General features: G+C 35.9%; 1 protein-coding gene across 6 annotated transcripts in view; it reads left to right on the forward strand.

Annotated features, from left to right (window-relative positions):
* LOC308518964 (ankyrin repeat and KH domain-containing protein 1) overlaps positions 1-27,381 on the forward strand; it is a gene marked incomplete at its 3' end in the record, with an annotated part of 123,349 nt that overhangs the window by 17,259 nt on the left and 78,709 nt on the right. For all 6 annotated transcript variants that reach the window (XM_081090794.1, XM_081090790.1, XM_081090791.1 and 3 more), the window contains exons 2-9: positions 7,301-7,454; positions 11,662-11,818; positions 13,261-13,408; positions 14,110-14,257; positions 18,940-19,173; positions 21,502-21,596; positions 24,698-24,935; positions 25,144-25,335. In XM_081090794.1, coding sequence (XP_080946920.1) covers positions 7,301-7,454; positions 11,662-11,818; positions 13,261-13,408; positions 14,110-14,257; positions 18,940-19,173; positions 21,502-21,596; positions 24,698-24,935; positions 25,144-25,335 — 1,366 coding nt within the window. The remainder of the gene's footprint in view (positions 1-7,300; positions 7,455-11,661; positions 11,819-13,260; positions 13,409-14,109; positions 14,258-18,939; positions 19,174-21,501; positions 21,597-24,697; positions 24,936-25,143; positions 25,336-27,381) is intronic.

A 27,381-nucleotide genomic window follows, 5' to 3' on the forward strand; every position in this document is an offset into this window, starting at 1 on the left:
TATAGATAGACTAAATAAGAGAGGAGAAATAGCAAGTACATTTTTTAAAAATGTGTATTTTAGAAGTTTAAAATGTTTTATTTAGCTTATTTTTAATTTTCAAATCTGAATTTCTTAAGAGGGCTTCAGTTGGGCAGGATCTTCATTTTTGAAGGTTTGTGAAGAGTGGTGGTGTAAAATATTTAGCCTTCCCTTTAGCTTTCTTATAGCTCCACGTGGAATTCATGGGAGTGATGATTATTCTTAAAAGTTAGTAGAGCCCGGCCAGTGCTGCTCAATGGTTGAGCGTCATCCTATGAACCAAGAGGTCACAGTTCTATTCCCAGTCAGTACACATGCCCAGGTTGGGGACTCAGTCCCCAGTAGGGTTCATGCAGGAGGCAGCTAATCAATGATTCTCTCTCATCATTGATCTCTCTCTCTCTCTCTCCCCCCCTCCCCTCTCTCCCCTTCCCTTCTCCCTTCCTCTCTGAAATCATTAAAAATAAATTCTTTTATAGAGGTTAGTGGAAACAAAATTTGTGGCTACTAATATTTTAGTCCCTAACATAAAATACAAATTAACTTGTTAAAAATAAAAATTATATACTCTGCTTGTCTGTTAAAAGTTATTCTATGTAAAACAGTGTATTTTCTACTTATATTTGAGAGTTTGGTGGTGGTATCATGCTAATTGCATGATATGACCACCTATCTAGAGAAAAAAATGTATAATGTACATGTTTTATGATAGATAATTCATTTTTACTGAGTTCTTTTCTCTTTTAACTAGCAATTGCTATTCCAGAAATATAGTGTTAGAGAAGGTAATAATTGGTTATTGACAAATGTAGAGTGAGATTTTTACTATTATATGACTTAAAATATATTAATCTTATTGAAAATTTAATTATACTGTTTCCTTACACTTGATATAAGTTATTTGGTTTTTAAAAAATACATTTTTATTAATTTCAGGGAGGAAAGGAGGGAGGGAGAGAGAGAAAGAAACATCAGTGATGAGAGAGAATCATTGAATGGCTGCCTCCTACATGCCCCCTACTGGGATCAAGCCCACAACCTGGTCATGTGCCCTGACCAGGAATTGAACCATCACCTCCTGGTTCATAGGTCAATGCTCAACCTCTGAGCCACGCCTGCTGGGCGATATAAATTGTTTTTTTTAGTGGAAGCATGTTTTGGCCAAATCATAATTAGATTGATAAGTGATTTTTCTAACTAGATTTTGGCCAGGGTGACTGTTTTTTTGTTTGTTTGTTTTTAAGACGATAAAAGCAGATTCTGTGGTTAATCTCCCTAGTAACTGTTGCCATCCAGTGGTTCATTTCTGAAATGTCAAGTGGGATAAAAAATGCTTTTCCTGTTTTCTTCCACCCCTTTGTTTAAATTCTAGTTGAAGCTACAAACCACGCTCATTTTTTTAAACACAGATTTAAAACAAGACTTTTGAGAAGAAAGACAAAATTTTTGCCTTTAGCATTTAAGAAAAGATTACCTACAAGACAAAAACAGGTAGTTGTTTGTGTGTGTGTGTGTGTGTGTGTGTGTGTGTGGCAGCGCCAGATTCCCTCTTGTCTTTTTTTTTCCACCTTTTATTTTTGTACCTTATCAGAGGTAGAAGAAAAATCTGCAACATTTAAGACTTGAAATAAACAGTTTTGCCATTGGCAAATACCACTATTAGGTGGGTATTTCATGTTTGCTGCTGAATGAAGCTGATGAATAGAGATGAGCTGTGTACATGTATCATCAGCCAATAAGGGGAATTTCTGTAATCCTTCAGCAATATATAAGAAACTATGAGACTTTATATTCCTTTGCATAATGAAGAGTAATTTCATTAGATATGTCATAAATTTGGACTTACCCATTTTATAGACTTTTTTTGGTACTATGTCACCAAGCCTTTATTAAATGTACAGAATTGGTCTTATTTACTATTTTCATGTAGTTGTAAATGGTTTCCACTTTTGCTGGCCAGATATATATTGAGGTGATGCTATGTCACTCTGAATTTCAAGAGTATGTGTTTCAGTGGGTTTATCAGTAAGATATTTATGAACTGCTAAAAGTAATCCCCAAATAGTCCCAAAGTAATAGGCATAACTGGGTTTTTAAAAAATTGATTCCACATTATAAAATTTTAGAGGAGATAGGATAAAATAATAATAGAATTAAGTGCTTTTGACACATCTGGTTGACACAGATATCTTTAAATCACTTATGTGTTTAGTTATATGTGACTATAAAATCCTGGGAACTTAAGATTTTCCCAAGTGTTCTAGATATTTCAAGTTTTTTGATCACGTGGGTCAAAATTTAAATATAAAATGGCTAAAACTACATTTGACAATTTACGTGGTCATCACAAGAAAAAGAAATTGTAACTGAATTGATGGTGTTAACTAAACTTACTTTGGTAATCATTTTGCAATATGAAATCATTATGTTGTACACCTTAAATTTATACAATATTGATGTCAATGATATCTCAAGAAAACTGGAAAAAATGAATGGGGGGAAAAAGAAAATTCAAGTGAATGCTGATTCTCAGTGAGTGTCATTCTTCCAGTTTCAAAAGGCATAAAAGATAGCATTAGTGGATAGCCCTAGTGATTTGGCTAAGTGGATAGATCGTCGACCTGCAGACTGAAGGGTCCTGAGTTCTATTCCGGTCAAGGGCACATGCCCGGGTTGTGGGCTCAATCCCAACCAGTGGTGGTGTGCAGGAAGCAGCTGATTAATGATTCGCTCTCATCTTTGATGTTTCTATCTATCTCTCCCTTCCTCTCTGAAATCAATCTATATAATAAAAGCCTAAGCAACCATATGGTGGAACAACCAGTTCCTATGATGCACACTAACCACCAGGGGGCAGACACTCAACACAAGAGCTACCTCCTGGTGGTCAGTGTGCTCCCACAGGGGGAGCACTGCTCAGCTAGAAGCCGGGCTCATGGCTGGTGAGCGCAGCAGCAGTGGCGGGAGCCATCTGAGTGCCAAGGAGCAGTGTGCAGGCGGGCAGTAAGAAGCAAGGGGTCCAGGACTGCCAGAGAAATTTCCAACTGACAGCTTAGGCCTGATCCCTATGGGTAGTGGGCCTAAGCCAGCAGGTGGACATTCCCCATGGGGTCCCAGACTGTGAGATGGTGCAGGCCAGGCTGAGGGATACCCCCACCCCCGTGCATGAATTTTGTGCACCAAGCCTCTAGTTCAACCGTGGGCAAACTGCAGCCTGCGGGCCGGATCCGGCCCGTTTGAAATGAATAAAACTAAAAAAAAAAGACCGTACCCCTTTATGTAATGATGTTTACTTTGAATTTGTATTAGTTCACACAAACACTCCATCCATGCTTTTGTTCCGGCCCTCCGGTCCATTTTAAGAACCCATTGTGGCCCTCAAGTCAAAAAGTTTGCCCACCCCTGCTCTAGTTAATAAATAAAAATATATTTTTTTTAAAAAAAATTTAAAGGCATAAATAAAGGATAAACACTGGTGAGAGACAGAACAAAAGAGTTAGAATTAAATAGAATTATATCCTAAAAATTACATTTATATAGTGTTTACTATCCTCAGAGTGTTTTTACCTTATTTCATCATTTCAATAGCACTGTAAGGTAGGTGAGGCAGGTATTGTCTTTGTTTATTGAGAAAGAAACAGAATATCAGAAAAGTTGAGTGATATGCCTCATGGAACTAGCACTTGAACCTATTTCTCCTGATCTCTACTGCAGTATTTATTCCATTATATTTTATTGCTGATTGAAATGAATTTATATGCACTCTAAGACATTTGATGGAGAATTAAACTCAGTGTTTATAAGCTCTCAGAATGCAAGGGGCACATAACTTTTATGTTTTTCTTCTGAACTTGATCCTTCCCAAGTACTTAAGAATATGCTGTCATGTGTATGTGATACTAACGTTTTTGACACCCAGAATGATATTGCTACTGGTTCTCTGTCTTCTTACTGGTGGTGACCGGTAGGCAATGAGCAGTCTATCACCTTTTACATGATCTTACTCAAATCTATCCCCAGTTATTCTTTCTAAAGCCACAATTCTACTCTTAAATTGAGATATAATCACATATAATAAAATTTAACATTTTAAAGTGTACAATTCAGTGGTTTATGGTACATTTACAAGATTATGCAGTATTCATCACTATCTAATTTCAGACATTTTCATCATTCCAGAAAGAAATCTCAGACTTGTTAGCAATCACATCTATTCTTCCCTCCCTGACTCTTCAGTCAACCATTAATTTCTTTGCTGTCTATATGGATTTGCTTACGCTGGACCTTTCATATAACTTTTTATTCTGGCATGTGTCAGTACTTATTCCTTTTTATGGCTAAATAATATTCCATTGTATGGATATACCACATTTTGTTTATCCATTTATCAATTGATGGACATTTCCATTTCTATGTCTGTATTATATCATAATGCAGCTATGAACTTCTGTGTACAAGTTTTTGTGTGAACATGTATATATGTTTTCAATTCTCATATATACATATGCATAGAAGTAGAATTGCTGGGTCATATGATAATTGTATGTTTGATATTTGAAGAACTGTCAAACTGTTTCTCACAGTGGCTGCATCATTAGCAATGTATGAAGAGGACCTTATGTTTTTTGTGTGGACCAGTCATCATTTTTCAAATGCATCTTCAAGCCTGTTTTTTATTTCATTCCCTTCCACCTCTATCCCCGCTTCCCCCATCTGACCAACTGTTGAAATTCTATGCTTCCTTAAAAACCAAACTCAAATACTACTTGTGCGATGTCTTCTTAGATTACTGAGGCTAGAAGTAACTTCTTTCTATTGTGTATAGTTGTAGCATTTATTTCTCTTTTAAGCCTTTTTGTAATCATTGTTTGAGTCTTTGACTTATTTCTTCTACCATATTTTTGTGCTTTCATGGTGCTTTGTATAAAACAGGACTTCAGTAAATATTGGAGAAACAAATGGGAGAGGATTGAAAATCCTTAACTTGGATTTTTAAAATGTTATATGATACATAGACTCTGTATTTGGCTCTATAGCAATATATAATACCACATCAGACCAATACTTTTTATAAAATTGAAATGTTAACATCTAAATACCATCTTCAGTAAAAACATTCCAGAATTTGGAATCATGATTTTATCTATCCTTACAAACTGGCAAGTATATGTATCTGCAAATACCTAATGTTGTGGGCTTATAACAAGTTCTTAGTTGTACAGTTACCTTTTGATATAATCTGACAACTAATATTCTACATTTATCTATTGGCATGTATCTATAATGCCATCTTTGTAATTACATATTAATGAAGCTGTGTTGTATTATACAGTACTAAGTACATACTAGTACATAGTTCATTGCTCAATGTTATTAGGTCTGAAGTTAAAAATTTATTTTGTAAAATTATAGTATACTAGGTAATAAATTACATCCAAATCATTCTTTCTTTACTGTCTTTATTAGGATATCTTTATTTGGTGTCCATTGTGGAAACTATAATCAACTAGCTAAATATGCCAAATAATGTAGTCCAAATACGGAGGTGCTTTGTTTATAAATTTGTGATATAGTATGGCCTAGTGATTAAGCGCACAGATTCTGTAGCTTGGTGGCCTGAGTTTGAAACCTAGCTTTGCCATTTATTAGCTGTGTGACTCGGAAGAACTACTTAACCTTTCTATTCCAGTTTTTCTATTTGTCTACAAAAACTGTTAACTTCCCCAGGTATACATATTTATATATTACTAGAGGCCTGATGCATGAAATTCGTGCAAGAGTATGTCTTCGCAGCCCCAGCTGTCTTGGCTGCCTTGGCCCTTGCAGCCCCGGCTTTGTCCAGAAGGTTGTCCGGATGGTCATTCCGCTGTTTGGCTGTTTGGTTGATTTGCATATTATGCTTTTTTAAATTTTAGATAGACATATATAGGTATGTACATATGTACTCATGATTATATACTATGAGTACTCATGTTCATGTTTACTTACATGTACATATATACTTTTAGCAAAATAACGACCATACTGTTTTGAATCTTGTGGCTTTCACTTAGCTTGATGGTTTCTCATGCCATTCAGTATGCTTCAGAAACACTGTGTATAGTGACTGCATAGTAGTCCATCCTGTGAATGTTCAAAATGTATTTACCAAATTCCCCATTGTAGTTTTTTCTTTTTCTTTTTGGAATTTTAATTAATGCTGCAGTGAACATCCTTGCATATTTTTGTCTGGCTTTCAGATAAGGTATATCAACATATGTGTAACTCCATCTATTGAAAAAAGTCCGCATTATTAACTGGTACACCTGGTAAATTTTTAATAGATTCCTTAAAATAGAATTACGAGGACAAAGAGCATGAACTTTTAAAAAATATATTTTTATTGATTTCAGAGAGGAAGGGAGATAGAAACATCAGTGATGAGAATCATTGATTGGCTGCCTCGTGCCTGCCACCTGTTGGGGATCAAGCCCACACCCAGGCATGTGCTCTGACTGGAAATCGAACCTTGACCTCCTGATTCATAGGTTGGCGCTCAACCACTGAGCCACACAGTGGAGAAGGGCATGAGCTTTTTAAGGCATTTTGACGCATTTCCAAATTGCTTTCCGGAAAAGTTGTGCATATTTTATTTAAGAGAATTTATTTAAAATGAACTTTATTTGAAATTAGTGGGTTGTTTTTATTTTCATAAGTTGATTTTGCTATATCATTTATTTCAATGAATATGTATTGAATATCTACTATTTGCAAGGTATTTTAGACCCAGAGGATCAATGAACAAATAGGTATGGTTCCTAATCTCATGGAGCTTGCTTGTCTCTAGGACTGCAGATATTTGGCAGTGGATTACATTATTTTAAAGAGTTAGAATTGAGTAAATTAATTAGAAGCAAGGAAAAGTTGTGCCTGAATGACTTATCTATGCTATCTAGTCTTTTTACTATGTAGTCCTGTATACATTATATTGGGGGGCTATGTTCATAGACTTGCTTCATTGAAAAAATGCTGCTTTTCAGCTCTGTGTTAGGCACAGAAGATACAATGCTCTCTAGAAAACTTGAATTTGGTATGTCTATGTTATATTTGTAATCAGAGCTAAAGATAGGAGATAGTTGAGAGGCTCCCTCAAAGTCTCTTCCCATAGTCCCATATTTCTGCAGTAATTTATCTGGTTATACTTAAATTCCAAATCAGAAGTCATATTACCTTAAATTGCAGTTATTCTAACAATATTGAGATCAGTTTAATGGATATTGCATCTTTAATTCATAAACAGGTTGAATCATTTATTTTGGACCAAGAAGACCTGGATAACCCAGTGCTTAAAACAACATCAGAGATATTCTTATCAAGCACTGCAGAAGGAGCAGACTTACGCACTGTGGATCCAGAGACACAGGCACGACTAGAAGCATTGCTAGAAGCAGCAGGTGCGTAATTTTTGTTTTCTCTTCTTCAACTCTTTAAAAGTCTAGATTGTTATACAAAGTTATACAAGATTACCCCTGAATTATATAACACTAGAGGCCCGGAGCACAACATTCGTGCACTCGGCGGGGAGGGTGGCGGGGGGCTCAGCCTGGCCTGTGCCCTTTCGCAGTCTGGGAGCCCTCAGGGGATGTCCAGCTGACAGCTTAGCGCAGCCGTGGAGGTGAGAGAGGCTCCCGCCACCGCTGCTGCGCTCCCCAGCCAGTCAGCGTGGCTTCTGGCTGAGCGGTGCTCCCCCTGTGGGAGCGCACTGACCACCAGCGGGCAGCTCCTGCATTGAGTGTCTTCCCCCTGGTGATCAGTGCGCATCATAGTGACTGGTCATTCAGCCATTTGGTCGATTTGCATATTACCCTTTTATTATATAGGACTAGAGGCCTGGTGCACGAAATTCGTGCACTGGTGGTTGGGGGGGGGGGGTGTCCCTCAGCCAGGACTGCACCCTCTCACAGTCTGGGAGCAGGCCTAAGCCATCAGTCGGACATTCTTAGCGCTGCCTCAGAGGCGGAAGAGGCTCCCCCCACTGGTGCTGCGCTAGCCACCCATGAGCCCGGCTTCTGACTGAGCAATGCTCCCCTTGTGGGAGCACACTGACCACCAAGGGACAGCTCCTGCATTGAGCATCTGCCCCCTGGTGGTCAGTGCGTGTCATAGCAACCGGTCATTCTGCTGTTCGGTTGATTTGCATATTGGCCTTTTATTAAATAGGATTATGTGAAATTTGAAATCTCTATACAATATATTATTTTTTTTTCCCTAAAGAAAACATTCACATTTTATATTTTAAAAATTCTTGGTTGAAAGTTTTCTGTGAGTGGTTTCTGGGCTCTGCACTAACATATTTAAGGTATTAGATAATAACCTAGTTATCAAGGAAAATTTATTACTAATTATATTATAAAATAAAACTGTGAAAGGTAAACTTAAATTTAGTTCATCAAATTATGAATCTTTTAACTGATTTAGGGAATTCTATGATTATTTTAGTCTATGTATCAATAATAGATTGCTTTTTTTTTTTTACTTAGAAGATCTTAAATAAAAATTGAACACAAAATTGGATCAGCTCTAGTCAAATATACCAAGCTATATCAACTTATTCTGAACTAGCAGAAAAGAAAATCTGTGATAAGCATGCTTTCTCAAAATAATATGTACTTATCACTGTTTTATTTTTCAACCTGCTTCATTATTTGCTACACAAAATTTCCATTATACTTTAATGAAAACCTTTTATCTCCTAAAATTATATTTTGAGAAGGAAGTTAACTTTTTTCTGATATTTGTATATTGCTTTTGAATGTTCACTTTGTATGACACTTCCTTTATTTACTTAACACATTGCGGACCAGTAGTTTTATTGCTAGCTTTACCCAGCGGCCAGGTAAGTTTCTATTGAACAAGTACAAAAACATTTTACATAAATGTTAAAGGCACACTTTAAAATTAAATACCTATTGCATTTTGAAGTTATTTATTACATGTTCTTACAAGCTAATATCTTTTTAAAGTATGATACTTGTAAAACACTCTAATATGAAGTGAGAATTCTCGTGATCCGTCCGCAATGTGTTAATATAAATATATGCGCACATTACACATATGTAAGAATTTAATCTGGAAGAATTTACAGCTTATTTTTTAAAATAGCACCTAGACACTTCTTATGGAGATATATGTGTTTTTACAGCGATATATATGTTAGGCCATGTTACAGCTATTAAAATACGGAAAATAAAAAATAAAAGTTTAAAAAAGTATGGGGAATGTCATTAAGCTTCTGAGTACAATTGATTCTAGAACAACACAGGAGGTTAGGGTTGTCAACATCCATGCAATAAAAAATTCACATATAACTTTTAACTCCCCCAAAACTCAGTTATTTCTCAGTATTTAAGGGGTTTGGTTCCAGGACCCTCTGAGGATATCAAGTCCATGGATGTTCAAATTCCTTATATAAAATGGCGTAGAACAATGCATGCAATTGGCCCTCCACATTTGTGGATATGAAACCCCAGGGAAATGTAGGGCCAACTGTATATTGAAAAAAATTCGTGTGTAAGTGATCTCGTGCAGTTTAAACCCGTTTTCTTTAAGGGTCAATTGTCCTTTAATAAACATAATATTAAAGTTAGGTATTCAGAAAAATTACAGCAACCTTTTAACACATTTGATATTGAAGGAAATAAGCAATGATACATTTGACCAAATAATGACTAGGGGAAAAGTAGGAGCTAAAAGAAATTGAGTTTTTCTATATTATTCTTAGAAAGACATAAATAGTATGTTAGGAATGTATTTACTTGCTATTCTCTTGTTATTCCTTTAATTTTATCCTGTTATGAAAGCATAGGTACAATTTTTAGTGATTGACTTTTACTCCATTTAATGTCTCTTTTTGGAATTGATACACACTTAAAAATATATTGAACAAAACATGTAAGTATCCAGCAGAAGACTGTTTAATTTAGGGCAGGACTAGTAATTATAGCAACAACAACAAGAAAAAAAGGAATGAAGATCACATTAGTAATTATACTAGGCATCCCTCCCTTTTAGTCTGATTTTTTATGAGTTTCCTGGTTGTGATTTAGGGGTATAGTGTATAATATTTCTAAAATGGGAATGCCCCTAGCCACCTTTTTTTTTCCTGTGCTTTGGAACCTTACATTTTACTTAGAACAGAAAGAAATGTGGAGAAAAGGCATTCCTATTTTCCAAATATTTTCTGGACTAATTTCCTTTCCTTTTCCAGACCAAGTTTTTTTAGTGGTAGTACATCTTTACCCCTTGGTTTAGGCTGACACTTCACTCATGTTGTGAGTACTACTTCAGATCTCAAATTAAGGGTTTTAAATTCATTTCTCTTTTTTCTGATTCTCATGATTCTCACTCAGGACTGCCTCTTTTCTGGTACATTAAGCAATTTTTGTTTTTGTATTCTTGATGTTCTTTTTTGTTGTTAATCCTCACCCAAGGCTATTTTTCCATTGATTTTTAGAGAGTGTGGAACGGAGGGGGAGACACAGAGAGAGAGAAACATAAATGTGAGAGAGAGACGGCGATTGGTTGCCTCCTGCATGTGCCCTGACCAGGGCCTGTGATCAAGCTTGCAACCTAGGTATGTGCCTTGACTGGAATCGAACTTGAGACCCTTCAGTCTGTGGGCTGACACTCTATCCACTGAGCAAAACCAGCTAGGGTCATTTTCTATCCTATTGGGCAAGTTTTCCCATTTTTTGTTGTTGTTCTCCAAATTTTTTTTTACTATTTTTCTCTCACTTTTAGTAGTAACAGGCAGTGATACTGTCAACAAAATTTTTGCTTACAGTAGTCACTGATTCTAGATAAAACAATTTATTGCCAACTTAGACATCTGATAGTCCTACTTGACTGTGAGTGCTGTGAGGACAGGAACTATGTCTTACTCCTTTTTGTCTCCCTTGTGTCTGGCACATCATAAGCAAATAATAAATTTAAAAATAAAAATGAATTTTTTAATTAACATTTTTTTTGATTTTAGAGAAGAAGGGAGAGGGAGTGAGAGAAACATCAGTGATGAGAGAGAATCATTGATTGGCTGCCTCCTGCATATCCTCTACTGGGGATCGAGCCTGCAACCCAGGCATGCACTATGACTACAAATCAAACTGTGTCCTCCTGGTTCATAGGTTGACACTCAGCCACTGAGCTGCACTGGTCGGGCAAGAATGAATTTATTTTAATTTAAAATGTGGCCCTAGAAGATGGTTCTAAGTGGCTATTTGGCCAGAGGAAGAAACTATTAGATTGTTTGTTGAACATTACAGAATATCCCCTTTGTTGCTACTGAAAACAGTCTATAAACAAATACACTTCTGTCCTAGAGATCTTATGGTATGACTATATACTTTGAAGGAAATCTCATTTATTTGCTAAAATACGAATCCTATTAAGTTACATTTGGAGTTAAGTAGGGAACAAATTAATATTATATGCACTGATTGTAAAGATGGAAAGACTAAAACATAGGTGATTATGATGGTCTTTTGACATTAGTGGCAAAATTGAAATTATCAGCCTAATCTTTCTTGTTTAGAAATGTAATTACAATTTGCACTTTTATGGTTTTCTTTCCCTGCGCTTCTGATTACTTGACGCACACTGAAGGAATTGGCAAATTGTCAACTGCTGATGGTAAAGCTTTTGCAGATCCTGAGGTACTCCGGAGATTAACATCCTCAGTAAGTTGTGCGCTGGATGAAGCTGCTGCTGCACTGACACGAATGAAAGCAGAAAACGGCCACAATGCAGGACAAATAGACACGTATGTATTTAATGACTCTCCTGGATGTTAGATGTTTTCTTGAGTGGTAAATTTTGGTTAAATATATCTTTTGGAGGGGCTTATAAATTTTAGTCAAGTGGATATTATACAGGGTGGACATAAGTAGGTTTACTGTGCCATTGTGATATTCTTTTGAATTAATAAAGCCATTGTAATAATCATAACCTGCATGTCTTTGTGTATGAACAACTGTAACCTACTTTTGCCCACTTTTGTATTTTAAGTTGATATATAAATGTGTATATAAATATGGATGTAAAAATGGATATTATATTTTTATCCTTACATTCTACTCATATTCATTGAGCGTCCTTGTGGAATGTATTATACTAGAGTGTGAGAAAACAACCTGAATAAGATCTGGTTTCCATTTCTAAGGAAGTTACTTTTCCTAATAGTTACAGGAGTAAACTTTAAATTAACTGCTTTGAATAGTAATAAATAAATTGGTTGAAAATTGCTAAGAGAGTAAATCTTGAGAGTTCTCAGCACAACAAAAGAAAAAACCTACTTTTTTGGTATCTAAATGAGATGATGGATGTTAACTAAACTTATTGTAGTCATTTCATAAATGTAAGTCAAGTCACCTCAAACATGTACTGTGCTGTATGCCAATTATAGCTCAATAAAATTGGGGGAAAATAATAAATGAAATGGTTTGTTAATGCAATAATCTAGGTGCTTGCTACTCAAACATGGTCCATGTACTAGCAGTATCAGCATCACCTCACAGCTTATTAGAAAAACAGAATTTGGATCTACTGACTCAGAATCTGCATTTTAATAAGAAATACTGGTGATTTGTATGCACATTAAGTTTGAAATTCACGGATTTTGTTAGTAATCATTCTGCAATAAAATTTTTACTTAGATTTTTACCTTCTATTACCGAATAAAATTTTAAACCATAGGATTATATCCCAAATATCTTTGAGAATCATTACACTAATACAGTATTATTTAAAAACTTGTGCATCGAGTCCAACCGGATAGCTTAGTTTGTTAGAGCATAATCCTGGTACACTAAGGATGTGGGTTCAATCCTAGATAAATGGAACAACAAATTGATGTTTCTCTCTCTCTCTCTCCCTCTGTCTCTAAATCAACAAATAAAAATTAAAAAGAAAAACTTGTGCATCCTAATAGCTTTAAAAAGCTTTATTTAAAATTTAATATGACAATATGTTAGGATATTTTAAAATACAAAAATGACAACTATTTCATATTCACTTATTCTGGCTTAGTTGATATCCATGAATAAGTATTGCAAACAAGATGCTCAGTAAACAAGGTATTCATACAGTTTTGTTTTTTACTATATCAATATTTTCTATGTATGACTATTTATACTTAATGTAATTTATGATCATGGAACCCTGAGTCTTTCTGGGTTGCTTAATTGTTGATGATTTTATTTTCAGTCGCAGTCTGGCAGAAGCTTGTTCGGATGGTGATGTAAACGCTGTTCGTAAATTACTAGACGAAGGCAGAAGTGTAAATGAACATACAGAAGAAGGAGAGAGCCTGCTGTGTTTGGCTTGTTCAGCAGGGTATTATGAATTAGCACAAGTAAGCAGAAGTAATCTTTGGTGATTAAAATTATTGAAGGGTTTTGATGTTTTATTTTATCATTAATAAAAAAAATTATAATTATAAGACAAAGTCTTTCCTTCTTGGCGTAGGTAAAATAGAAACTGATACATAATTAATTTGTTGCCTGTACATGCAACTAGGCATGGGTCCATTTTTCTACCACTTACTCAAAACTAGACCTAATGAATAAACATTTAGAAATAATAATATTTTAAACTTTGGAAATAATATGCAGCTATAATAGAAAGTGATGATTTATTTTCATTTTGCCAGATTACCCCAATTCTTTTAAATTTTTCCTCCTGTTGGAGCAATATTGGGAAATAGCCATATGTTTATCAGTTTCTATCTTGTGAGTGTAGTTTTGCTGTTCTCTTACTAGATAATCCCAAGCATAATACCAATTCTTTGACAAGAGCAGTTCCATTATATAATAGGATGGGTAATGTGATTACATACTTAAAGATTAATATGTAATGGTATTGTAAAAATATAGCATCTAACTTGGTGTTTTGAGCACCGAATGCTGGCATATTTTCCCAAAGGTGATTATTTTTTATTTTTTATTATCCCCCTACACACACTCTAAAAGAGTATTTTCCCAGATTTAGTATATTCTCTGGAAATAATGTTAATAGTAAGAATTGATAATTTCTCTGTGTGTATGTGTTTTAAAGGTATTGCTTGCTATGCATGCTGATGTTGAAGATCGAGGGACTAAAGGAGACATAACTCCCCTAATGGCAGCATCCAGTGGAGGTTATTTAGATATTGTGAAATTATTACTTCTTCATGATGCAAATGTCAACTCCCAGTCTGCAACAGGTATATAGAAAATTATGTGTGAATTTGAAAAAGTTGATAAAATTAATTATAACCTGAGAGATAAAAATTTGACTCTTAGGGAAAACCAGTTGTAAACCTACAAAAAAACCTTAGCCCTTGTTTAGAATCTGACTAAAACACAGATTAATTTGATATCTTCAAAAGCCTTTAAACCATACTTAGATTCTATTTGGTAAGTTTTTCTGTAGGGGACAATTTTTTTCTACCACAATTATATGCATTGTTTAAAGAGGCAAAATTATGGACTGTATGTCTTATAATTTCTTTATCTCATTTAGTACAGCTCCCTTGACTTTAGATTATAGATTAACCTGAGACTATTTTTTTTATAAGATATTTTTATTGCTTTTAGAGAGGAAGGGAGAGGGAGAGAGATAGAAACATTGATGATGAGAGAGGACCATTGATTGGCTGCCTCCTGCACGCCCCCCACTGGGGATCGAGCCCGCAACCTGGGCATATGCCCTTGACCGGAATCGAACCCAGGACCCTTCAGTCTGCAGGCCGACACTCCATCCACTGAGCCAAACTGGCCAGGGCACCTGAGAGTATTTTTTTATCCATAAGATTTTTTCATGACACATGTACTGAATGCATTTACTAATAAGATATTCTAATGGCAGCATGAAAACTCCTCTAGTAAGGACTACTCTTTTATTTATTAACTACTAACCTGGTGCACGAAGCCTGGTGCACGAAATTCATGCACAATAAAAGGAAATTAATTGCCCTAACCGGTTTGGCTCAGTGGATAGAGCATCGGCCTATGGACTCAAGGGTCCTGAGTTCGATTCCGGTCAAGGGCATGTACCTTGGTTGCAGGCACATCCCCAGTAGGAAGTGTGCAGGATGCAGCTGATCGATGTTTCTCTCTCATTGATGTTTCTAATTCTCTATCCCTCTCCCTTCCTCTCTGTAAAAAATCAATAAAATATATATTTTTTAAAAAGGGAATTAATTAGCAGAGATATTTTAATATTGCTATTTGCCCTTTCTCTGTAATAGAAGTGTGAGAGATGAAAGGAAATTAGTAAAATGTGTATGAAAATAATATATACATTTATCCTATCTAATAAAGAGGGGATATGCTAATTGACCCTCACACCATCACAAAGTCGGCGACACCCACAGCCAATAAAGAGGGAATATGTTAATTGACTGCCCCGCCCTCAGAGATGGCAGCACCCACAGCCGCAAGATGGCGGTGCCCAGTCCCCTCAGCCCTGCTGGGGCAGCAAGGCCGGGCCCGCTCCGTGCACCTGCCTATGGAGTCCCCCAGTCCCCTCAGCCCCCCAGCCACCCAGGGCCGGCCCGAGATGCAGGCAAGCCTCAGATGGCAGCTGCCCAGCCTCCCAGAGCCGCCCAAGGCTCAGGTAACCAGGGCTGGCCGAGGCTTGCACTGCCTGCAGTGGCAGCAGCACAGGTGTGATGGAGCGTTGCCTTCCCCTGATCTCCAAGTCGCCTCCTGTCCCTGAGGGCTTCCAGACTGTGAGAGGGGGCAGGTCTGGCTGAGGGACCCCCCCCCTCCAGTGCATGAATTTTCATGCATTGGGCCTCTAGTTAATAAATAAACAGTAACAAAAGGATATAACAACAACAGAGGCATGATATAAAAACATGATATGAAAACAACAAAAACATGATATAAAAACAACAGTGATGCAAACAATGACTGATAAAGTGATTAAACTTATTCTAATATCTCCCTGTACACCACATTAAGATTGAAAACATTTTCAGAGTACTTGACTAATTTCCCTTGTGATGAAGTATTTAGAACTTTAACTATAACGTCACATGGTCTTCAAACTGGAGAGAAGCAACATATACTGACCATGTGCAAAAACGGGTTCAGGTAGGAATATGCCTACTCTGTCTAGAGTTTGTCCTTGTGACTTATTAATAGTCATCACAAATGCTGGCATCACGGGAAACCATCATTGAATCAATTTAAATGGGAGGCCAGTGTCAGATGGGGACAAATTAATTCTTGGAATCAGAACAACCTCTCCCTCTGAAGATCCTGTTAATACTTCAGCTTCGATAATGTTAGGTCATAATCTTTTGATAATAAATCTGGTACCATTACAAAGACCCCATTTACTATTGAGATTTCTCAATAGCATGATGATTGCACCCACTTTCAATTTTAATTTATGACACGGCATTCCCGAAGGAGTAATACTATTAAGAAATTTGATGGGAAAATTTTCCTTTTCAGCATCATCTGTGGAATCATCACTAAAATATGTGTGAAAATCTCCACCGAGTATATCCAAAATTTCTTCATTTAATTTTTGAACATGCTCATTTTTTGGACAAAGAATTGCATGTATAGATATATTTTTAATATTATCCATAGATATGGTATTTCCAAAGGTAGCTTCAATAATAGATCCATTACAAATCATTTCACAGGGGATTTCAGTAATACCCATTCCTAAATGAAAACTGCTATTAAGTTTGCCATCTCCAAGTTTTACTAACCATCTACTATAAGCAGAATCCTCTGATCTCATATTTGTTGTAAGAGACAACTCTCTGAAACATCCCCAAACATTGCAGTACTTTAAACTCGTTTGTACTATGGCCGATCCTATAGCATGCGGTACAATACTGAGACATTGTCAAAAATCCCCTCCAAGAAGGAGAACTTTCCCACCAAATACAACATTCAGACTCATAATTTCTCTTAGTAATCTGTCTATGGCATTTATAGCATGACTGCATGCCATGGTGCATTCATCAATAATGAGAAGTTGGGCCTTTTTAATAGTTTTAGCAACTTCACTGTTTATATCGAGTCTAGAAATTGAAGTTTCATTTAATGGAATCGGTAATTTATATTGGGAATGAAAGGTGCTTACACCGAGAAGTAAATTTGCAGCAATTCCTGTAGACGCTGTGGGTAAAACAATACCACCACGACCTCATATAATGTATTAAAACTTTATACACATATGCAGGTGAATAGGATTCCTAGCTGGCAGGCCCCTGACAGCAAGCTGGCCACCTGTCGATTCCGTGAGGAATGGGGCTCCCTCCTCCCTCCTGTCAGGGTCCAGGGTGCAGGTGAATGGGGTTCTTGGCTGGCAAGCCACTGACAGGAAGCTATCCAACAGCAGATTCTGTGAGGAATGGGGCTGCCTCCTCCCTACTTTCTGGGTCTGGTTCGAAGGCTGGCCACGCCCCCTGTTGGGCCAGACCGAGAGTTCTACCACGCTGTGGCCTCCACCTCAGCAACCCAGGGCTGACTGTTGCTGGGCGCTCCTGGTGCTGCAAGGGTGGGTTCTTCCCTCAGGCCTCACAGGAAACAGCTCGGGGAGGGCACAGCCCTTGGCAAGGCAACCCAGGACTCAGTGCTTCCACTCTCCGCTCGGAGGGCAGGTTCCTGCCTGAAACCTCGCCCACCAGGAAACAGCTGGGGGAGGGCGCAGCCATTTCCAAGACAACCCCTGCAGAACTGACTTCCTTCCAGTTGGTTGTGCCTGAGGTCATGATGTTACATCCAGGGTTTTTATATAAGTAGATGCTTTCCAGACTCATAGACAGGAAGAGCCTTGGTCGTATCTCTTGAGTTATAGGGTAGTTTTAGTAGTGAGATTCCTTGGATTTAGAGTTCCATGCAATTAAGTAAATATTAAATGTAACCTAGTTTATTTTTTAAATGAACAAGACTTCATAGAAGGGATTCTAGGTAATTTTGCTGCCCAAGTTGTAGTAATATTAATGCGTATAATGTCTGAGATGGTGAAATGGCTGAATTCTGAACAAATTGAGTTTTGAAATGATAGTTTTCTTGCTGAACCTTTAAAATAATCTTCTCTAGTCTCATTCTGATGGATAGTTAAACCCTCTCCCCACCCCCTTTAATAAATAAAAATCCTCAAGCCCAGCCAGCGTATCTCAGTGGCTGGGCATCAACCTATGAACCAGAAGGTCACAGTTCAATTCCCAGTCAAGGCACATGCCCAGGTTGCAGGCTCGATCCCCAGTGTGGGATTTGCAGGAGGCAGCTGGGCAATGATTATCTCTTATCATTGATATTTCTTTCTCTCTCTCTCCCTTCCTCTCTGAAATCAATTTAAAAAATATATTTTAAGGAATAAATAAATAAATAAATCCTCAAAACAAAATCAGGAAAGAAATAAGTGGTAAACCAAGGGATAATGACCTTTTAAATATATTTTTCTTTTGAAGGAGTTATGCTGAGGGCTATTTATATCTGTCTCACTAGGTTACTAAATATAGATTGAAGATATGTTTCAGAAGAAAATGTACCTAAAACAATGAATTGTCTTATGAACAAATCTGTAAAGATAAAGAAGAGCTATAAGAAATGAATATACATAGAAATAAAATTGTTTCTAAGTTGTACAGTTTTGAGAGAAAAAGGAATAATTATAAATGATATAATAGAATATTTTAGATAAAAATATTTTGAAAGTGATTTTTCAAGATGGTTCTTAATCTTGAGCTAAGGAAATGTGAAGAGTGGTAAATTGATCTGTTTATAAGATGATGTTTCTAACTAGTACAACAGAAAAACTTGAGATGATAGTTTATTCCTTATGCAAAAAAAATGGAAGAGGTAGAACTAAAGCAGTAGCATAATTTTATCCATTCTATCATAATTTTGTATATCTTTGGTTCTTTGTTAGGAAACACTGCATTGACTTATGCCTGTGCTGGAGGATTTGTTGACATTGTGAAAGTGCTACTTAATGAAGGTGCAAATATAGAAGATCATAATGAAAATGGACATACCCCCTTAATGGAAGCAGCCAGTGCAGGTCATGTGGAAGTTGCAAGAGTTCTTCTAGATCATGGGGCAGGCATCAACACTCATTCTAATGAATTCAAAGAAAGTGCTCTTACACTTGCCTGCTACAAAGGTACTCTATATATGTATGACTAGGGTTTTTTAAAATAACAACTTTGAATATTTGAGTATTGAGTATTTGATTTAATTTTATATTGCTTATGTTTTCCCTGTACTATAAAATTATCTAGCTTACACCAGATTATATAGGAAGTACATTTTAGCCTTTATTTCCTGAAGTTTAGCTTTACAATGTATGTTTCTTTTGTATTTTAATTCAAATTTATTCAATTAGCTATAAAGTCAACCAACTCTTAGCACAGATTTAGAGGGTTTCCATTCTTTAATGACTTTTGTTTTATATGATTTTCCCAGCCTTTATTTAACAGATAATTCACACTCAAATAATATAATAATCACACTTGATTCAAAAACCTGAAACACACAGAATAGCATAAAGAAAAGAAATTTTATAATGGCAAGTATATTTGTAAGCAAATGTATATATACAGGCATACCTCGGTGATATTCCATTTCAGACAACCGTAATGAAGCAGTCTCTCAATAAAGTAAGCTGTAATCTTTTTACAGGTGGAGGGTCTTGCCTTTAATTTATAAAAAAAAAAAAAAAATGTAACATCTGTGAAGCGCAGTAAGACATGGTATGCCTGTATTTTTAAATTAAACAATCATACTCTAACACTATTTTGTAGTCCGCTTATTTTATTTAGCAGTACATCATGAACATTTTGCCATATCAATATTTTTGTAATACAACTTTTGATGGTTACATTGTATTTCACGATTGCATTTAGTAGTGGATTTGGCTGCAAAACCTAAATTAATAGTAATCTGAACAAAAGAGAAGCCTTTTCTCTTTTATTTAAAACAAATCTAGGGGTGGGCTGTCTAGGACTAGTATGGCAGTTTTATTATTATCTAGATCTCAGCATTCTCATTTTCTGTTTCACCATCCTAGTATCTGGTTTTTATCCTCAATCTTGCCAAGATGGTAGCTATGGCCCCAGCAATACATAGTCTAGGAAGGAGGAAGAGGATAAGGGCAAATTGGGGATGCCTTCCAATTTATTAAGCTACCTTTAAGAAATTTTCCTAGCAGTTCTTCCATATAGCTAGCTCCCACTTACATTTCACTGGCCACACATAGCAACAAGGGAGGCTGGGAAATGTAGTCTTTTAGTCAGGCAAATTGCCACTCAGATAAAAATCAGAGTTCTGTTACTAAGAAATATTTGAGAGAATGGATATTGAGTAGGGAACTAGCAGTCTCTGTCAAATACATCCAATGGATGCACCATAATTGCCTATTTTTGGACATATGAATTGTTCCCAGTTTTTCACTACTATTAAAAACGCTGAGATAACATCCTTGTGCAGACATCTTTGCCTAATCTCTGATTATTTCCTTAGGCTAAATTCCTGGAAGTGGAATTACTGGGTCAAAGGGTATGGGCATTTTTAACCCTTTGCGGTCCAATTTTATTTTTGGAATGCAAACAATCTGGTCCAAATTAATTGACGGGATTGAATGTTGAACCGGTTTGTGGTGTCGACCTCAGCCTCGATGTTGGACCTGCTACTAGCGCCTGGTCTGTCGAGTCAGCCTCGACGTTGGACCGAAAAGGGTTAAGGCTTTTGATACATATTGCCAAATTGCTTTCTAGAAAGGTTGAACCAGTTTTATACTCCCACCAGCGGTGTTTGAGAATTCCCTTTTCCTTATCCTATACCCTCACCAACACTGGGTATTATCATTCTTCTTAATATTTGCCATTTTGGTAGTAAAAAATGGTGTGTCGTCTTAATTTGCATTTGTTTAATAGGAAGGTTTAATATTTTTTCATCAAGTTTAATATTCATGAAGTTTGATACTAATTTGCATTATTTTACATTACCATTTTATGTCCATTTTCCTACTGGAATGTTTGTCTTTTTCTTATTGACTATTAAGGTTTTTTTAATATTAAATGTATCAAGAAGGTTGAAATTATTTTGATGGAGTTTTCATTCCCAAAGTGAGTTTATGGTTATTATTTTAAAACTGTTTTTCTGAAAAATGATCCAAACATACTTGAGCTGGCATTTTATTCGATTTCAGTGTTTTGATTTGATAGTTTATATAGATTAAATAAAAGAATAAGTATTATTACTTCATTTGAATTATGTGCTTTGGACTAATTTGCTTTTAAAAACCGAAATACCTTGCTGAAAGGCTGCTTATTATTTTGGATTAGTTTTGTAAGACTGTCTTTGATTTATTCAATGCAAAATTTTTGTATAGACATCTGAAAGAAAAAGAGTTCCCATTTTAATACTTTATATTAAATTGATACTCAGTTCTTTAGAAATATAGCTTTAAAATTTGTGTTCTTTTTTGAAGGCCATTTGGATATGGTTCGCTTTCTACTTGATGCTGGTGCAGATCAAGAGCACAAAACAGATGAGATGCACACTGCCTTAATGGAGGCTTGCATGGTAATTTTAAAGTGCACTCACTTAAGATTTGGGGGGAAGAAAAGGTCATGTTTGTTTAAGTCTTTAAGGATTAATTTTATATTTTTAGAAAAATATTTATTATGCCATCAGTAGATTTTTTAAATTTTGACAATACTAAAGAGGGAAAGGGAAATATCTATTTTATTTACCTTTTGATAGTAAATCTCTCAATTTAGGAAACAGTACAAAAGTCAGTCTTGACTCTGTTATTTCCAACTCACTGATACACTTTTTTTATTTTTCCCCCCATTTTTTTTTAATGTGGTAAAATACACAACATAAAATTTACCATCTTAACTATGTCTTCTTCATGGATTAATCCTTTTATTATTTATAAATTCTGTATCTCTGGTAATTTTCTTTGTTCTGAGGTCTGCTTTATCTGATTATTAATAGTAGCTATGCCTGCTTCCCTTTGATTAATGTTTGCCCACTAAATTTTTTTTCCTAACTTTGATATGTTTGATCTGCCTCTATTATTATACTGAAGTGAATTTCTTAATTAGTTTGTTTAGACCATTTATATTTAAATATAAATATTGTTCTGGTGTTTTTATATTCTGGCTCTATGTTGAAATTTTTTTTTTTTTGAAATTTATTTTTTTATCTGTTTTCTCCATTTTTAAAATCTATTTTCTGTAATTTATCATTAATAGTTATTTTGAAGTCTTTTTCTGTTAACTCCTATCTTTGATTCAGTTCTGGATCTACTTTTATTGGTTATTTTATATCTTGATGATTAGTCACTTTTTCCTGCCTCTTAATATGTCTAGTATTTCAATTGTAAACCATATGCTGTGAATGATACCTTTTATGTTCTGGATTATTCTGTATTTTTAAGACTGTTAAGTTTTGTTCTAGCAGGCAGTTAAATTACCAGTGGATCACTCTGATCCTATTGAGGCTTAATTCCAGCTTTACTCTTACTCCGTAGTCCTTACTCTTTGATCCTAGAGTAAGGGATTCTAGGTCCTACTTCTACTGTATGGCCTTCTGTGATCTCAACTGATAGCCTGGGATATTCACCAAGGTCTTTTTTTTTTTTTTTTTAATCCTCACTGAGGACATGTTTATTTTCTTGATTTTAGAGAGGACGGAGGGAGAGACATTGATATGAGAGAGAAACATCAATCTGTTGTCTTGTATATACACACCCCAATCGGGGATCGAACCCCCAACCTCTTGGTGTACGGACACCGCTCTAATCAACTGAGCTATCTGGCCAGGGCTCACCAAGGTCTTTTCATTGTAGCTGAGTCTGAACTCTCAAAGTCTCCCACCTTTCAGGAGCCTTCTCTGCTATGTATCCTGGAGGCTCATCTTTGATGTGTTTCTAACGCAGGAGTTGTCCAAGTATCTGAGGATGATTTTATATAGTTTTTGGGACTCCTTCTCCATATCTTCTTTTTCTCAGTTATCCTGCTCACACTCCCTAAGTCCTAAGTATTTGGCTGACTTGTGTTCTGGTTTTGTTCCCTTTACCCACAGAAATGTTCACTCTTTGTTTAGGCTCTATTTACTTTGGCCATGGTTGGAAAGAAACCAAAAAAACTGAAGTGAATGTACAGTTCATCTCATTGCTCCTTTCTTTCAATGATCGTTACACTAGCCCCTAGCTTGGTTGCTGCCCAATGCCTCCCATTGCTTTATCTATTTTTTTTCTAATTTTTATAGTTAAGTCCAATACCAGCTATTGTTATATGGCTAGGATATTTAAAGGCTTAGAATTAAAAAAACTTTTTAAAATAATGATATTAGACCTTTAAGAGTAGATTATTTATTTTATTATTCTTTTGGCAAAATTAATATTGTTCATTAATATCAAAAAGTGCTTAGTATAGTTTCTCTTTTAATATATGTACTCAAGATATGTTAACAGAATCCATAAAGGATCTTTAAAAATTCACATAAGTTCAAGCAAAACAATTTATTAGGAGCCTCCAGGAGCTTGGCACAGTCAGTAGTTCCCTGATCTGGAAACACTTATAAATCCTTATTTTCTTTTCTATTAGAAATGTATTTCAAACACCAAATAACTCAATACAGTGATTTGGTTAAAATATATTTTATTTTACATATATTTGAAGAATTAGTTAAACCAAAAAAAAAAAAAAAAAGTAAATTAGTAAAACTAAAATTTTAATGTGAAGTCATTTGTCTTTGACATTGTATCAAAAATTATTAAAGCTAGGCTAGTCATTTAGTTAAGTATAATGAAACACTTGATGGTTGCCGAAATCTGACATTTAAGTAAGGCTTCTTTAATTATTTCTTTAATAAAAGAATTGCCCAACTTTATAAAACCTTAGTTTTGTACTCAGTCTTTACTTTTTATTAGCAATATTTTGGTCATTTAAAAAATATTAAACAACATGGCATCTGACTTTATATGCCACAACAAGAATTAAGGCCTACATAAATTTTTTAATTAAAGAATTTTAAACTGACAGAGGGTATTTATGATAGAGAGGTATAGAATGAATACCCTCTATGAGACTATTTAATGGCCTTACTATGATACTTAGTTTTACGTCTTTGTAAAATTCATTGCTTCATTGCAGCAAGCTAGTGATGAGGAAAAATATAGGGTAATATCAGTCCTTAGGGGTTTACCTTGATGACATAATCCCAAGTGGTAATGACCTCACAGAATTTGTTGTTATTTTTTTGCCAAGTCTTTGTTTCTTAAATAGATCTAACTTAATTTCTACACTTAAACATGACACCTAAGTTTGAGGGTATAACTGTATTTGACCTGGCAGTAGTAGAAACATTATTTTGAGGTACCATCTACTATAGATGTAACAGTTTTTTTGCACTTCAAAAAAGATAGAAATTCAAAATTATTTGGAATTGTCACTGTATGTCACAAGTATGATTATTTTAGAAAATTTTGGGTTTGTTTAAAAGTAAAGTAAAATAATTTTAATGGGCTTTTGATAGATCTTAAATTGCTCAGATGGGCATGATAATGTATATGCATCTAAACTGCATCTTTCTGTGTTTTCTCAATCTCTTTTGGCACTTTAAAAATCTCCAAATAATTTTCTTCCTCTTGTTTTACTTTTTAAAATCTGCAGGATGGACATGTAGAAGTAGCACGTTTGCTTTTGGATAGTGGTGCTCAAGTGAACATGCCTGCAGATTCATTCGAGTCTCCGTTAACACTAGCTGCCTGTGGAGGACATGTTGAATTGGCAGCTCTACTTATTGAAAGGGGAGCAAATCTTGAAGAAGTTAATGATGAAGGATATACTCCCTTGATGGAAGCTGCTCGGGAAGGACATGAGGAGATGGTGGCACTACTTTTAGCACAAGGTAAAGTAGATTTACTTCTTTAATAAAAAAATTAATTTCTTTTTGATGTTTTGTGTCAGTATCAATGAAGTTTACTATAACTAAAATATTTTTTTGCACCGATGGACTGAACCCCAAAAGCAGAGATGATAGAGATGATTATTATAATTCAAAACAATTACTTTAATTATTTTGTAACTAGTTTTGTCTATTTTTATGCTCTCCCCAGGAGCAAATATAAATGCCCAGACAGAAGAAACCCAAGAAACAGCTTTGACTTTGGCTTGCTGTGGAGGATTTTCTGAAGTTGCAGACTTCCTGATTAAGGCAGGGGCTGATATAGAACTTGGCTGCTCCACACCTCTCATGGAGGCTTCTCAGGAAGGACACCTGGAGTTGGTTAAATATTTACTGGCTGCCGGTACGTGGCTTTAAAAATGCCTTTTAGAAAAAGATTTTTATGTTGCTTTCATAAGTTTAACAATTAGACTTAACTTTTTCATAACTTCCAAAGTTGAAGGACAGCTGTGCCACAATTTAACTGCTATTCTTAGGTTCCTAACTCTCTAAAAATGTCATTTTTGTAAAACTTTTTTTTTAAAATATATTTTTATAGATTTCAGAGAGGAAGAGAGAGGGAGAGAGAGAAACTTCAATAATGTGACAGAATCGCTGATCGGCTGCCTCCTACATGCCCCCTACTGGGACTGAGCCCAAAACCTGGGCATGTGCCCTTGACTGGAACTGAACCCGGGACCTTTCAGTCCCCAGGCCGACACTCTATCCACTGAGCCAAACCGGGTAGGGCTCTAAAAATGTCATTCAATAAATTTTTTCTTATTGTTACTAATGGCTGCTTAGTGACCATAGGCTTCTTCTGTTTGTTTTTTTAAGACTGAACTTTTTCTTGTTGTTAATTCTCACCTGAAGATATTTTTTTTCCCCTTGCTTTTCAGGGAAAGTGGAAGGGAGGTGGAAAGAGAGACAGAAACATTGATGTGAGAGGCGCTTTCCTTTCCCTGGAGCACGCCTTTCTATTTCCCTCCCCTCCCGTGCCCACTCCCCATCCCCCATCCCCCCAGGCACATTACTATTAGCTTCCTCATTCAAGCTCCAAGAGCCCTTCCTTTACTTCTATAACTTATTTCCTAAGCCCGTTTTTTCTAGAAATTACTTTTTCTGCCTCTGTAGTTTACCCAATAAATGTTCTCTTACAAAAAAAAAATACATCAATATGAGAGAACCACATTGGCCAGTTGCCTCTTGTAGGTACCCCGACCAGGGCAGGAGAGCAAACCCACAACCCAGATATGTGCCCTTGCCCAAAATTGAACCCGAGACCCATTGGTGTGTGGGCGAACACTCTAACCATTGAGCACACCAGCCAGGACTTAACTTTAAAAAAGTAAATTTTTATTGATTTTAGAGAGGAAGAGGGGGAGGGAGGAGAGAGAAAGAAAGTGAGAGAAACATCGATGTGAGAGAGAAACATCAATTGGTTGCTGTGACCAGCAATTGAACCCCTTACCTTTTGGTGCACAGGACACTGCTCAACCAACTGAGCCACACCAGCCAGGGCCATTGGCTTCTTATTGGCCTTTTCTCTCCAGTGAATGGTTTGTGGCTTCTGGAAAAGAGAGACTAACATCTAATCTTTCTGCTACTAAGAGGAGGTGGGGATGACATTATAGAGATAATTTGGTACCTTTAAGCCTGCTCATTTCTTGACATTTCTGGGTTTTCACACACACACACACACACACACACACACACACACACACACACGGGAGTTTTATTTTTTGCAAAAGTACTTACTATTAAAATAATTTGCCTTTATACATTGTTAAGCAATAATACAGCAAAGTAAGAATATACCAAATGGTCCCTAACCGGTTTGGCTCAGGGGATAGAGCATCCGCCTGCGTACTGAAGGGTCCCAGGTTCAATTCCGGTCAAGGGCATGTACCTTGGTTGCGGGCACATCCCCAGTAGGAGTGTGCAGGGGGCGGCTGATTGATGTTTCTCTCTCATCGATGTTTCTAACTCTCTATCCCTCTCCCTTTCTCTCTGTGAAAAATCAATAAAATATATTTAAAAAAATAAAGTTCTTAACTCTTAGAGTTACAAACTATAACGTATTCATGGAAGGAATGACCTCTGAGACTTACTTCCTTAAAAAAAAAAAAAAAAAGAATATAGCAAATGAATTGATTCAGGTAGATGTAAACCTTTATATAATATAATTATCCACATATGTTATATTTGTTTAAAACTATGTAAAGGAAAATATTTAGCAAAATTTGATTCATCCTTTTTGGACTTGCACTGTTAAACATTAATTTGAATATAGCCCAGCCTCAATTTTTCTTTTGAATTACTATTGAAATAATTTCTTTTTTTTTTTTAAATATATTTTATTAATTTTATACAGAGAGGAAGGGAGAGAGATAGAGAGTTAGAAACATCG

The sequence above is a fragment of the Myotis nattereri genome, assembly GCF_964212035.1.
Source record: "Myotis nattereri genome assembly, chromosome: 5".
In the NCBI taxonomy this organism is placed as follows: domain Eukaryota; kingdom Metazoa; phylum Chordata; class Mammalia; order Chiroptera; family Vespertilionidae; genus Myotis; species Myotis nattereri.